Source organism: Hibiscus syriacus, unplaced genomic scaffold (assembly GCF_006381635.1).
Source record: "Hibiscus syriacus cultivar Baekdansim isolate YM2019G1 unplaced genomic scaffold, ASM638163v2 tig00112044_pilon, whole genome shotgun sequence".
Lineage (NCBI taxonomy): Eukaryota > Viridiplantae > Streptophyta > Magnoliopsida > Malvales > Malvaceae > Hibiscus > Hibiscus syriacus.
In genome coordinates, this window is record NW_024063242.1 from 337,508 (window position 1) to 352,597 (window position 15,090).

At 35.7% G+C, this 15,090-nt stretch overlaps 2 protein-coding genes across 2 annotated transcripts; one reads left to right on the plus strand and one right to left on the minus strand.

Moving 5' to 3' along the window:
* The first annotated feature begins 9,149 nt into the window (after window positions 1–9,149).
* Window positions 9,150–11,257, plus strand: LOC120174288 (protein TAPETUM DETERMINANT 1-like). The gene is made up of 3 exons (XM_039181186.1): window positions 9,150–9,433; window positions 9,668–9,776; window positions 10,610–11,257. The coding sequence occupies exons 1-3, from the start codon at window positions 9,355–9,357 to the stop codon at window positions 10,947–10,949; spliced, it is 528 nt and encodes a 175-aa protein (XP_039037117.1). The 5' UTR covers window positions 9,150–9,354; the 3' UTR covers window positions 10,950–11,257.
* A 420-nt stretch (window positions 11,258–11,677) lies between these two features.
* On the minus strand, window positions 11,678–14,077 carry LOC120174294 (membrane-anchored ubiquitin-fold protein 3-like). Its single transcript, XM_039181191.1, has 4 exons — window positions 13,973–14,077; window positions 13,607–13,884; window positions 12,531–12,701; window positions 11,678–11,881 (listed from the first exon to the last, which is right to left on the minus strand). The coding sequence occupies exons 2-4, from the start codon at window positions 13,734–13,736 to the stop codon at window positions 11,826–11,828; spliced, it is 357 nt and encodes a 118-aa protein (XP_039037122.1). The 5' UTR covers window positions 13,737–13,884; window positions 13,973–14,077; the 3' UTR covers window positions 11,678–11,825.
* Between the last annotated feature and the right edge of the window lie 1,013 nt (window positions 14,078–15,090).

A 15,090-nucleotide genomic window follows, 5' to 3' on the forward strand; every position in this document is an offset into this window, starting at 1 on the left:
TGTTATAATGTATGAATTTATATGATATGGGTTATATGGGAATGAAATATGTAACTATATGTGAACCTTATAAGCTGTATGAATATGTGAAATAAGTTATAAGGTCACGAATCATGTATAATAGTAAATGTTGTATGTGATAACCATAGAAAGAAAATAAGTTAAGTGATCATGAACATGTAAATATATGTTTAGATGAAGATATAATAGCAAAACATAAATCACATAAGTCAAGTTTATGGAAACTATTATAATTTACTTATAGTATTAAATGAAAAGTGAGATAAACTAACTAGCATTGATTTATAGGACAATATGAAAATAGAATATCAATTAGGAGATATGTACATAAATAATGATAATCATATGAGAGATAAGCTGTATGAGAAAGATTAATGTGATTAAATGAGCTATGATATAGAAATTACATGGTAAAGATCTATGAAGTCATAGGAAAAGGTTATGTAAACTTGAATTAAGAGAATATAAGAAATTTATATATAAATGAATTTATATAAGTGATATATGTTAGTATGCTACATATATGTTATAGGATCTATGTAAGCATAAGAGAACAAAATACGAGCTAGGATTTATGAATATAAATGATGATATGATTATGTACAATAAATTAGGGAATTATGATATAGGTGTTTATATGTCTATAAAAAGGTATAAGAACAATATATAAGCTATGAAATAGGAACTGTGGGATTTTAGTGCTATATAACATTATCTATGTGATTAAGTACAAATGTGATATCCATATATGACAATGATTTGTGAAATTGTATGAAAATGTGATAGGATCTACGAGATAATAAATCATGTGAATTATATGGAAGTGATTTGTGTGAACATGTCTGATATGTCTTACATGATATGTATTATTTCACAAGAAATGACATGAGCTATGTGATTACATGATTATAAGAGATCAGACATGCGATAAGAGATAAGTGTTATGAATGTATGAATATGAAATGACATAAATAATAATACCCATGTTATGTGTCATGAGAGCTAGGGGTATAGTTGGCATGCCAAGAGTCGAGGGTCTACGCGGTTCTTCGGGACATATACATATTCTTTGGAACATTTATGAGGTCTTTGAGACACATACTTGGTCCTTGGTATATCTATATGATTCTTAAGGAATTTCTATGTGGTCCTTATGGACATTATATGGCACTACAGTGCATTTCTACGTGGCACTTTGGTGCAATCCTACGTGGCACTATGGTGCATTTCTAAGCGGCACTTCGGTGTATTTATACGAGCTGTGGTGACAGCATTTGTGCACAACCTCTATAGACTCACATATATAGTTCTCACATGTGTACATGGGCTAATAAAGAAATAACAACAAACATATTACATGTGACTTGTATGATTTTATGCTATGAATTGTATTATATGATTTATATAATGATATGTGGATTGTATGATTAAATGAGAAAAATGTTGGTTAAAATGCTAAGTATAAGAGGATATGTACGAAGTGAGATAAATAATAATGATATTGATAATGAAATGAGGTTAATGATGGAAATAATGAGTATATGTGCTCTTACATGTAATTATATATTGTATATGTGTTATAGGGATTTGTTACATGAATAAGGGTATGAGTGATAGCAGTAATAGTTCATGCATGATTACAAGTTATAGTTTACATTATATGTTTATTTGCCTCACTAAGTCATAGACTTAGCGTGTGATTATTTCACACGTAGGTTACAGAAGCGAGAAGAGGAGCGAAGAAGAGCAAAACAGGTCAGCATCTCCCGTACAAAATTTCAGATCATAAAATAGATGATTTAAATGTGGTTGGTTAATTTGAATATAGTTGGCATGTACTAAGTGATTGAGTTGAATATGCTTTGATCGATTTTGGTTATTTTGGTCAATTTATGTAGATAAATCGCTTTTATTTTAATGAAAGTTTTAAATTTTCTTTGAATTTTAGTAAATAGTCAAAGTTTGAAAAGTCAATGTGACACCTCAGACTCGTAATCGGGTCGAGTACGGGTCTGAGGGTGTTATAATTAACTTATACAACGTTTAAACTTTCGAACAATGATGATGTTGAAATGATGGTTGAAGCTCAAAGTAATTATTCATACGCCGATATTGAGACGTATGCACATTTTGTTTAAGTGTGTGCTGTTCGGGGTCAATCATTAAGCTCTCACTATGGGCTGGTTGAACAAGTTGATCAAGTTGACAGCCCGACTACAGTAATGTGTAATGATTTTAATGCCATAATGGGGAGACATTCATCTGCAACTCCTTACGATATGTACCGAGGTAGGTCCATGAACAATCCGTATGGCAACACCGTGTCCAGTTCAAGGGGAAGGCATTCATCTACAAATTTCTTTGGCCATATGGAGATGCCATCGACGCAACCATCTGTGCAGTTTTCATTTGACACGATGGCTTCAAGTTTCAGAGGGAGGCATTAGACTGCGAGCTTTTTCGATCTCAATGTCGATATGCCTTTAAGTTCAAGGGGAATGCGTATAAGTAGTAGGTTTTTCGATCTAAATGTGGAGCACATAGAGGAACCATCATCTCCACCAGAAGAACCACTTCGTGAGCCTGGTGCGGATGGTGCTGAGACTGGACTATTCATTCACCCAAAATCACCGCAATTCAACTCCGATGATGATGAAGTTCCAGGAAATGTGGCACAAACTGACCCTCTTGCACACATGTATGAAGCTAATTATAGTGCAATGTACGATCTAGAATTTGCGGATATGCCTCATCTCGGTGACTATGGATATTACTCATCAATAAATAATGGTGAGTTATCTTTAGGCATGGAGTTTTCAAGCAAAGAAGAAGCGGTGATGGCTATAAAAAATTACAATATCCGTAATTCTGTTCAGTCCAGAGTCAACCGATCCACGACCGAAAAATATGTATGCTACTGTGCCCGACACGAAAACGGATGCAATTGGATAGTTCGCGTATCAAAAATGAAGAGGAAAAACAACATATGGGAACTAACAGTATACAACGGTCCTCACACATATTGTGCTGGATGGGTCAACTAAGATCATCCCAACTTGGACTCTGAAATGATATGCCAAGCCATCATGCCCATGGTAAAAACAAGCTCTCATATAGTTGTTGCAGTGTTGATTTCAGCTATACAATCGCAGTATGGGTACACTGTCTCCTATAAAAAAGCTTGGTTGGCAAAACAAAATGACATTGTCAAACTTCATGGCGAATGGGATGCATCTTACAACGAACTTCCAGGTTGGTTTAGGCTAGTGCGAACGTTGAATCCTGGGACAATTCTGGACTTCGAAACCTCCTATGCATACTATAATGATCGAGTTCTTCGCGATCGATGCCAATTCTACCAGGTTTTTTGGAGTTACCCACAGTGCGTTAATGCTTTCAAATACTACAAGCCTGTGGTCCAGATCGATTGGACTTTCTTGTATGGAAAATACAAGCAAGTTTTATTATTGGCAGTTGTCCAAGATGACAATCGCAACATTCTTCTAGTTGCATTTTCTCTTGTCGAAGGAGAAGATACATATTCTTGGGATTTTTTCCTCCGAAATTTACGTGCACATGTTATCACGAGGGAAAACATCTGTGTCATTTCAGATTGCGGAGCTGGGATCAAAGCAGCAATGGAGTCTTTGGGTCCAATGTGGCAACCACCCTTTGTCCAACATAGGTATTGTCTCCGACACATTGCTGCGAACTACCAAGGAAGGTACAAGAAGAATGATGAGCGCCAATTAATTGTGCGCATGGGTAAGTGAAACTGATGTAGTTTGTTTTCTTTCGATTATTTTAATTTTGGAAAGAAAGCAAGTTAGTAAGTTATACATTTTTTGATCAGGTTAGGAACTACTTCCTCGAACATTTGAATCAATACTTCAAGATTTACGGGCGAAGAACGAGGACGGATACGATTACATCAGCCTCATCTATAAAGAAATGTGGACGAACACATATGATGGTGGATATCGATATGGACACATGACGACCAACTTGGTAGAGGCAATCAATTCAACCTTAAAGGGTGCACGTCACTTACCAGTAGCGGCTTTGGTAAGGACTATATATTTTGTTTGGGGGCACTTTTTGCGAAGCTCGGGGGACAAGCTCAAACCTAGATGCAAGGCGGTCATGTCTATCACCCTAGATTAGTTGCAGATCTACATAATTTTTTTTGCATAAAATGGAATGTATGTAACAAGTTTCTCTAGAAGGCATGAAATGTTTCGTGTCACAGAGTTGCCGCGACCTCTTCAAGGGATTGAAGGTGTGTTGTTAAGAGTAAATCTAAGGGATAGAACGTGCGACTGCAGGTTTTTTCAAGCTCTGAAGTATCCATGATCTCATGTGATAGCAGCTTGCTCGCATACACGTCAAGATTATAACCATTTTGTGGATCTCGTATACCTACTATATGAAGTTTTTAAGGTATACGAATTTGAGTTTCCCCCCATAGGTAATGATAAAGACCCTGATGAGGTTCAAGATTGGCTTCCGATTGTACCAAATCCGAGTTTATTAAGGAAGTGTGGTCATCCAAAATCCAATCGAATTCATTGCGATATGGATATTCGAGAAAGATCTAGACAAGACAGAATATGTGGCATTGTAGAAACCCAGAACATACTAGAAAAACATGTCCACTTCTGTTGCCATCAAGTAACAATTGATGAGGAAATGATGTATTTGTTTATCAAATAATAATTCTTGTACTTTAATTTGCATTTACTTCAAGTTAATGTCATTCGATAATCGCTGATGAAGATTAAAAAATGATACAATAATACGATATTGGACGTTTGCGTTATATATGATTATAATAAAAGAGATAATAAGTGACAAACGTAAGAAAGTTATCGAACACAATCATTAAATTTTATCAAACTAATAACAATTTGGTATTTCAGAATAATTTTAAATACAACAAACTTACAATAAGTATTAAATGGTAAATGATAACAAAATTACAATAACTGATATTAAATGGTAATAAACAAAATTAACTGAAATACATTAAAAAAAGTCCAACAAATTTAACAAAATAAAGTAAGTATTAAATAAAAAATAATAAAAAATTACAATTAAAAATTCCAATAAACTAAATACAAATATAATAAAAAAATAAAATCTATCGATGCCTGCGACGCGAATATGTTCCGCAGGGCGGTGGCTGTCGGTCTCGAGGAGGATTTCTTCGTATCACTGGTTGTGACTCTTCGTTGTCATCATCATCACCATCATCGTCGTCGTCGTCGTCGTCGTCCTAAGTAGGTACATTAGGTTGATGAGGAGCTGATGACGATGAAGCACCTCCATAGAATAAGGACCCTGGAGGTGTATGACTGACTATCCCACCGGCCTGCGAAAAATGGGAAAACTCATAAAACCCAGACATCGCTGAGTGTGAAAACTGTACAGGAGGTGTCTGTGTTGCAGCCATGGGTGATGAGGCTGAACCCGCCAAATATCCAGTATATGAACCCCAAGTCAGATATGTAAACATAGACCCATAATAGCCTCCAAGAGGGGTCATCTGTGACGGTGGCGGCGGCGGGGTCATAAAACCAGGTGAAGGCGGCGGCGGCATCTGGTAATGGAAAGGCGGTGGCGGCATCATATATGGCTGTGGTATGTAAGTCGCTGGAAACGGTGGCTGTTGTGAAGGTCCTGCTGGTGCAGCTGAGGATTAACCGGAAGCACCTGCTCTCCGTCCACGAGTCGGGGGACGATAGTGCTGTGTCGGTGAATGTCTATGTCTATGTCGCGGAAAGGTCTGCCCTCGTGAATCCTCGGGAAGCAGAAGCGGTTTCTCGTTACTGTTAAACTACTCATAATAACCGTCAGCAACCATCAAGAGGTCAAGTAAAATGGGCTCTCTACGGGGAAAGCGCCGATGTCGATCCTCCCACAACACTACCCACTCATGATGCCTCACCAGCCAATATGTATCTGTATTGTCGCGTCTATCTGTGCTATACAACTCATCCATATTGCGAGGTGCTTCCGGAATTGATTGAAAAGAACCAAATTGTCGGAGCACGCGATCAGTGGAGTGCCACTAGACGGTTGCATAACAGATCAAGGGGACCATCGCCATCCAAACATCTGATGGGCTCCTCAACTCAGGTGGGATCACCGCCCTCACATCATCAATAGAATATGGCACCCATTCAAACTAAAACAAATATATAATTTTTATCAAAATAATAATCTAATTATATAATATACTCTAAATCGATTTTTAAATAAAATTCATACATGTGTGTCAGCCTTCTGATCGATTAACACCCTAATTTTTCTAAATCATCAGTAGCTCTTGATGATTTTTCCTATCAGTAGACCATCTATTCAAGGAAAAAATTTATTATACGCTTTATAAAATTATTAATATACGAAATTAGTTTTATAATTACCTTAGGAGTAGTGGAAATACGTATGGGTTCTTCACAACGGGACATAAAAGGGTAATCGATACCATGCTCAAGACTGCAGCAGCAGGAGACATCCGCCGATAGTATTACGCCTGTAGTAAGTGGCTCGACACATCTCCCTGTACAGCAAAGTCAAAACTGCTGAGCCCCAACTGAATGATCCGGCCAGATGAAAGTCGCTCAGATGTCGCAACCACATGCAGTGAACTTGGTTGCGCGATTTGTCCAGCATCAACAACCCTCATATCAGCTACAGTATGCATGCCCGTGCATATATTTTAACTTCATCCTCAGATGTGTCCTCGCTCAACTCCCGAAAATTGGCATATAACCAATTTAACAGTATCCGACCACCGTTAAAACTTTATGGGACACGTCCTAGATTTTCCCGACACAAAGTAGTCTAGAAACCCTGTGCGATCCCTGATATAACATCCCCATCCACCGGAAGCCCCAGGTGCATAGCAACATCCTCAAGTGTAATCGTGCACTCTCCGCACGGAAGATGAAATGTGTGGGTCTCCGGCCTCCACCGCTATACTAAGACAGAGATAAGGTTTGGTTCTATCTTACAGTAACCCTTATATCTACCTATGTAACCAAATCCAACATCTACTAAATACGGCAAGACACGACTAGATATCACTAACTTAAGGTTCCTAATAAAAGATTTAATACACGGTCCTTCTCCTAAAAATAAATAATTACAAAAATTAATTCTTAATCTAATAATCATGCATTAAATAAATTAACAAATTATTACTAATAATTTAAATTAAATTAAAACGTTAAAATGTTATCGTATCAGCAAAGTGTCGAGATATATGATTTTCCTCCAAGCGAAGTAGATCGTCTTCCATTATATATCTGCAAAAAAAAATTATATAAGTAAAATATTAAATAAATTAAAATACTTAAATAAATTAAATACAAAATATTAAAAATATAATAAAATATACCTTAAATAGAGAATATAAGAGTATTTGAGAGAAGTTGAGAGAATTTGGTGTGATGAAAGTGATTGAGGATGGAGGTATTTATAGGGAGGATTAGGGTGTGAAGCATCGGGGTATGGGTGTAATTAAACATATAGCGCGGGGCAGGGGCGCCTTTCTGACGCGTGGCAGATATACAGGAAAGGCGCGACCCTTGATCCGTGCTATACCCACGTGTATCCCATGTCAGTAGATAACGCGGTTCAGGGGGCACACTTTACTGCTAAGGGTGTTAGATCGGGACATATAATTTAACCGGTGTTAGATCGGTAAATATACCGGTCACTGGTGATTTTCGGGAAAAACGCCAATTATATTTATCAAATTCTTTTAATCATATAGTAATTTTCAAAGTTGGAATAATAAACCCCCTTTTGTAGAAATGTGAGCAATTGAAATAGATTAACATAATTTTAGGATTTTGTATACATAATTACACATTTATCAAATAATTACTATATATTATAAAAATGAAAAAGAATTGTCTAAGATTGATATTAGGGTATAAAATCAACGAGGACTAAAATAAATATTTTGTCAATACAATCAAATCTCACAAATTTAATTGAAAACTAATCAATATTTATACAACAAGAAATAAAATAAATGGTTCATTATTAGACATTAAACATGTACAAAACTCATACTATGTCTATATCAATGAAATATTATTTTGGGTATTTTAACTCCAACATATATTTGAATTTATTGTATGATTTTATTGATAATTTTTTTTTAAATAAATTGAGTTCGAATAATTATTTTTCCTGGAGCTATAAATTACCCCACATTTCTCTTTGCCTCCTACCTCCATTTTCAAGCAAAAAGGAATCCCAAAATGCTTTCGTCTTGATTGTTTGCTGCTACTTATCCTATCTATATCCCTCATTGGCATAAGGTGAAGATCCAGACTTTGTTCCCCTCGTGTTTTTAATTAGATTAATAGCTGAAAAAGAAGAAAAAAAGTTGAATGTAGGTAAAAAATTGTTTTTTTAATTCAATAATGGCGATGAACTTTCATGGGATGCTATTGTTTTGTCATTTCTGTCATTCAGGTTCATCTTCCTGCAAATTGTCTCTCTGCAAATATATATATATTTAGTTAAATAAAAAAGGAAAACAAACTCATTAATACAATTCATAGAAATAAATAAATGAGCGCAATTCTATCTGGCCTGATCCTCCTCTGCATCGCTGTTGCATTGTTTGTGTACAGTTGCTCTGTCAGTTGCTCAGTAAATTCCAGCATCCTTTTTATCTCTTTCGTTATTTTAGCCATTGGAATTTAATTTTCTATTTTTATTCAACTTCCACGGTGTATCTTTATGTGTTTCAAACTCTTTTCCCCCTTTCGTTGCCAACATTTCTTTCGCTTTTTCCCCCCTCAAGAAGTGCTACTTTTAGTGAAGAGCGTTGAAATGAAAAGGGGGTTTGGAAACTCTTTGTTTAGTGAGTTGGACCGGTACGAATCGCCGTCGTTTAGGTCACTGTTTAGTCTGTTTTGGTGCCTACACTTTGTCTCTCGTGAAACGTAGTCGGTTTTTGTTCACTTTCGATTTGGTTCTAGTCTAAATCTGAATCCGACGGTTGATTTTTCATCCTCCCTTTTTCGTTTTACTGTTTTATGGATTGATGTGATTTTCCTACTTATACATGTGTATATTCATTTTCTGCTGTTCTTGATGCAGATTTTCCCAGCTTCTAAACACCCAACAAACGAAAGTAGGGAAAGTCCTTGCTTTCTGGGTTTTCTTTTTCATGGCGTTTTGAGCATTTCCCTTGTCAACTCGAGAGGTTCGACTCACCTGTTTGAACTTCCCCCATTCCACTCGTTGACCTCTAAGAACTTTTTTTTAAGAAGAGAATCTGTTAAGAGGTTTTCTCCTTCTTCCCCGATGAATCGGCGGCTCCTTTTGGTTCTATCTTCGTTTTCCTTCTCCGTGTTATTCCTTTTCCTCGTCACCCTTTTCTCAGGTGCGTGATTTACATGCATAGATACTGTTTTTCTTTTATTTTGCTCCTTTGATTTAATATATATATAGTTGTTTCCTTTTATCGAAGTCCATGTTTTTTTTTCTTTTAAATTCCTTGTTATCTTCTTCTTTGTCCTCTTTCTCTTTATTATAATTTTAGTATAAAGGGGATTCTTTTAACTAGATTCCATTCATTTCTCATTTTTTACTATTTATTTCTGGGATTTTGTTGCAGTTCAAGGTAAAATCATCAGTGACTCGTTTGGTTTGAGGCTATTGAGGGTAAAGATTAATCAAAGGAACAACACCGCCATATTTACCCCACATCGCAAGCTTCTTCGTAAGTAAAAACAAAAAACTAGAATTTACCCAAATTTTTTCTTCTTCATAAAATGCCAAAAAAGAAAAAACTGGGTTTTTGTTGTTGGTTTCTGGGATGATGCTAAAATTTAGTAACAAATACCTATGCGTACGGTTTAAAAACTGTCAGAGGCGCACACGTCTGTTGTATTTCTTTGCATTTTTTCTTGTTGTGGTTGAAGCTAACGCGCACTGTTAACAATGGCTGTCGTCTTGCCGTTGATGTTGATGATTCAGTCACTGTGGACAGTATCTTTGAGATGGGTATTGATATCCCATTGAACCGTTTCCATCTCTTAGCCTTACAGGTTTAGCCCACAGAGTTCAGTGCCTAGACCACAACTTAGCACCATCTTTTGATGCAACCCTATGTTATTTGAAGTTTGATGGTAATCTTGTGGTCTATTTGGAGAAAAAGTGTTTTTCTCTAGCGCTAACTCAAAGCTTTATTTGAAGTTTTCATTTTTTTTTTGAACGAAAAAGGGACAAGGTTAGATGAAAAGGCTAAAGCTTTAAAAGCAATTTGCATATTGTGTCCCTCCCTTATAACAAGCTTTTTAGGGTTGAAATTTGTCTCTTTTTCTTTCTCCCTACAATTCCTGTGAATCATCCATTAAAAAGTGTATTTTCTCTGTAGAGCTTTCCCCTTATTGGTTATGTTTTTTTTGGTGAGCTTTCCCCTTAAAAAGTGTCTCTAAATTGAATCCATAGAACCGAATACATTCTGGATTTTGATATTTTTTTCATTTTCTCTTGGGTGGGACCTTTATAAAAGAGAGCCTTTTTTGATTTTGTCCTTTCCTTGTTGCATGTGCAGCAGCAATGGCGGAACCCAACCGGATATGGGAGAGAAGTGTAGCAAAGCTGACATTGAGATAAACCAGGGACCCACTGCCCCACTCCCGAGCGGCATCCCCACCTACACAGTTGAAATCCTCAACATCTGTGCCACTGGCTGCGACATCTCCGGGATTCACTTAACCTGCGGCTGGTTCAGTTCGGCTCATCTCATCAACCCCAAAGTGTTCAAGCGCCTGCGGTACAACGACTGCCTCGTCAACGATGGCAAGCCCTTGATCAACGGTGGCACAGTCGAGTTTCAATATGCCAATACGTTCCCGTACCCTCTTGCGGTCTCTAGCGTGGTCTGTTCTTAGTAATAAAAGCAAACTCCTGGTTGGTTCTTAGTAATAATATCATAGAAGCAAGCTCTTAATTGGTTTCCATGCATATTCACATGATCCTATTGGTTTCATTTACTGGTTGGTCCTTTGATTGATTGATTAAGATGATTCAATGTGATGCCGGGAAGCTTGTTTAGTGAATGTTGCTTGATGTCGAATATACGGTGGAAAAGTCGAGTCGGGCGATCGATTATCGGAAGGGGGAGAAACATGAGTTTTGATTTAAGGGCTTATAAATATTACATGGGATTGTTTGCTAGTACGAGGATCCTTCTAGTATATTTTGAGCCGAATATTGCGAGAAATAGAAAGTGTGATCCAGAAGATGATTGATTGATGCTTTTGCATCAAAGTTTCTTGTTTGATCATGACATTGACATATGAGATGATGCTTCTTTCATGGTCCTTGCTTTAATAATTTTGTTTATTCTTATTTTGATATTAATATTCAGCATAATAAAATGAGCCAAACATGGTACAAAATATTTAAATACGAGTATGATTTTCCGAATACATAGAAAAAGAATACTCGTATTAGACACAAATAAAGCACACCCTTAGTCCGAATTAGTAACTGAAAGCATTTATACAAAGGCATTTCTCCTTGCAATTTGTAGTGCAAATTGTGTTTACATGGAGTAGCCTATACAACTTTACAAATGATTCAAGGTAGTATTTGGAAACAATCATAAATGTAACCGAAAGTAAAATGCACATCTTCATCTCTCTGTTCAGAACTTGGAAACATGGACTTTGCAACTAAAACACACTGGATACTCGAAGACGATGTTTTACGTTCTTAAACATTGTTACCAGCATAAACGAATTTCCAACTCTATATGTTTGGTTTCATAAAATGGTACAGGAACATACAATCTTTCTGGGTGAATCATCAACGTTCTTTTCTGTTCAAACACAAAATCAAGCATAAATAGGTTGATACATGTAGTTTTAAGAAAACACAGAGGTATCATCTTAATGTTATCAGTTACAAAAGGTTACACTTGATGCTGTAACATATAGTATTCTAATCGTATATTGTTACTTGTAATTAACTTCAAAGACATTGATCCCGAGGCCAAAACCTTTTGGAGTGCATGGATCTTACCAATGCGTTTGGAAATGTAGAAAGATGCAAAAAAGTGGCAAGCATAGCATTCAGTAAATAACGAAGGAAAAAGGCCTTCAGTAGTCTCATCATAACTCGAGCAGCATGCTCATCAATGATCAACGATGAAGTTTAAACAACAGTTCTCAGTTTCCACATACTTTTTTTTCCCAAAATGCATGTAAAAAATGAAATAGAGAAAATCCTCAACCTACAAATTGGACTACATGTATCATAATCCATCAGAAAGACGATATCAATTATCCATCTAAACATTGGTTACCAGTCATGCAATTAGAAGTTTTGGCTTATATCATTACTAATGCAAGTAAAATAGCTGGACTATCCTCATATCAACTTTAGTAAGCAAGCTAATCGTAATTGCCAAAAGAAAAATATTCTTATAATTGTAAGAGAAAGTTCTACATGAAGATAGACAAGAATACCTGTTTTAGTTTTTGCAAGTGATGGCTGAACAACAACATGCATTATGATAACCCCGCCTGCAGCATCACCAAAGGGTACTTTACATTGACCAACAGTCTTGTCGTTCTCCAAAATTTTACCAGAGCTTATCAGTTTGACTTCATTCACTGCCTTTGGAACAATTGTCTTACCTAATAATAGACAGCATTTCAGAAAATTTTAAAACAAAGTGCTTCAAACTATTAACCTTTATGCTTTCTTCTGGGTATTACGTATAAAAATCTGAAGATTGCTAATAGATGTTGGCCACAAGACAATTAACCATTCCTTTTTGCAATCCATTTACTTAGAGTCAAAGCATCCATGGAATATTCCAATAATAATCCAACAGTTCAAGATAATATCACGTATTCACAGAACAGCCAAGTATAGCCTTCTATCTTATACGGTTATAAATCATAATGAAATTTTGCCATTCTATTAATCATTTCCACATTGATCGCATGCAATAAATGCATCATCAAAGCAGGTACATCGTATATAACAGGATCTCCATCATTTCTTAGGCCATTGGTAGCCTATGTTATCCAAACTCAATGGTGAGAGTTGAAAAGAGTATGCTCAGTTTTTAAAATTTTTATTTCGTACACTCGAAGGATCGTATTCCTATACCTAGACCCAACTATGTTGGGCACAAATACTTTAGCGAAAAGTCCAGGTAACATAGTTTGTAGCAATTTACAAAGAAAAGGTACCACTTTGCGGCGAAAGGATCAAAACCCAAGCTACTAAAAGTATCTACCATGAAATTCTGCTACCACCTTGCTATAAATATTTCCCTTTGTTTTGCATCCTATGGTTAACCCTACAGCTCTTTTCATTTGTTTTAACAATAATTAAGTGCAAATTTTAAATTGGATCACCTCTGCATATTAATGTTTACTACCCAGCTAAAACATTTATTCTAAATTTAACAGATATTCGCCCAGAAATCTACTACAAATGTAAATTTCAATTACTAAACAACAAATCAACAGCAAAAACTTGATAAGCAATTAGAAAAGAAACTAAACAAGATGAATTGCTGATGATAAACCTTTGGGCCAATCAGAGACAATTCTTTGCTTAAGCATATCCACCGTGGATGTGGAGGAGTACCGAAACGGACCGATATCCGACCCATCATTAAGCCTGAATTTTACATCCACCAAATCCTCCTCCGGCATCTTCGTTCACTTCACCTCCAACTCCTCCTCCGCGGTCGCCGCCTACCCACTGGTCACCTGCTTCCACGCGTTTCAATTATTCCACAAATCGACTCACCCGTGACCGCCCTCTCAATTCATCAAATCAAATCCCAAAACATTTCACCGCCTAAATTTCAACAATTAAAACCAAAATGAAAATTCAACTAAAATCATGAATAAAATAAGACGGAGAAATAAAAGGATCAAAATTCAACCTGAATTATTTGTAGTAGATGATTTCTTGGAGTTGATTTTGTTTTTTCCTTTATTTTTCTTATTATTTTTTTCTTTTTTAGAAATTGTGAGTTTGGTGACCTGGAGAAGACAAATAAGTCTAGCCATCTACTGATAGGCCAAAAGCTCCCCAACTTCTCCACCAAACGACGTCGTATCGGTTGCGGTTTCGTTGATCTCTAAAATTAAAGGTAAAAAACATTGATGGTCACTCAATTATTAGTTAAGTTATAATCCAATCATAATCTTGCCAAGAATTATAATGTAATTATTCAATTAAAATATTATTGAAAACATATCATTGGCTATTAAGTACTATACAAAAATAGTTAAGATGTTATATATGCACTTTTAAATGATTTTTTATATAAAAAATTGGTATGTTGGGATATAAAATTTTCAAATACATAATTTATTGATCATATGATTATGTCTTAGTAAAAAAACTATCAGTCTGTAAATTGTGAAATAAGCATATTATAGGATAACGATTAAAGATTAAAATTATAATTTAGTTATAAAATATTTTTTTGATTGTCATCCAGTTTCAAGACTTTGCCCTGATTAATTTGGATCGACCCGGGTTGTACTCCTAGCTTTGATGGGTGATTCTCCCAGCAGAGATTTTCTGCATACACAAGGACTCGAACATGAAACATTTCTTAAACGATATCAAACTATTTACCACTTGAACCAACCACTGTTGATTCTAAAAATATATTTTAAAATGTGAAAGTAAACTTTTTTAGTTTTTGCTTTTTAATTTTTAAATTGAATTGGGAGAGTCACTTTTATAATAGATCTCTGTAAAATCAAATTTAGAATAATTGATCAATAGATTAGATACTAATAATTAAAAAAAATCTAACATTAAAATAATAAGTATAAATATTTTTACATTTATAAATTTGTATAAGGTAAACTATACCACACACCACCAAACTATAGTCCCTTTTCATTTTGACCACCATTTTTAAATTTTTGTCAATCAGACCACCCAATTATTTAAATGCATTCAATCATGTCACCTGCTGCTAACATTTAACGGAAGTGCTGACGTGACAATTAGTAAAATTTGTTTAATTATACATTTGGTCAC

What these genes read in the sequence shown, in the direction of transcription:
- LOC120174288 (XM_039181186.1), top strand. Translation starts at nt 9,355, where the DNA reads ATGAATCGGCGGCTCCTTTTGGTTCTATCTTCGTTTTCCTTCTCCGTG. An exon ending in CCTCGTCACCCTTTTCTCAG is followed by an intron (nt 9,434 to 9,667) that starts GTGCGTGATTTA and finishes ATTTTGTTGCAG; the next exon opens with TTCAAGGTAAAATCATCAGT. An exon ending in CATCGCAAGCTTCTTCGTAA is followed by an intron (nt 9,777 to 10,609) that starts GTAAAAACAAAA and finishes TTGCATGTGCAG; the next exon opens with CAGCAATGGCGGAACCCAAC.
- LOC120174294 (XM_039181191.1), bottom strand. Translation starts at nt 13,736, where the DNA reads ATGCCGGAGGAGGATTTGGTGGATGTAAAATTCAGGCTTAATGATGGG. An exon ending in TGTCTCTGATTGGCCCAAAG is followed by an intron (nt 12,702 to 13,606) that starts GTTTATCATCAG and finishes GTCTATTATTAG; the next exon opens with GTAAGACAATTGTTCCAAAG. An exon ending in ACTTGCAAAAACTAAAACAG is followed by an intron (nt 11,882 to 12,530) that starts GTATTCTTGTCT and finishes GTGTTTGAACAG; the next exon opens with AAAAGAACGTTGATGATTCA.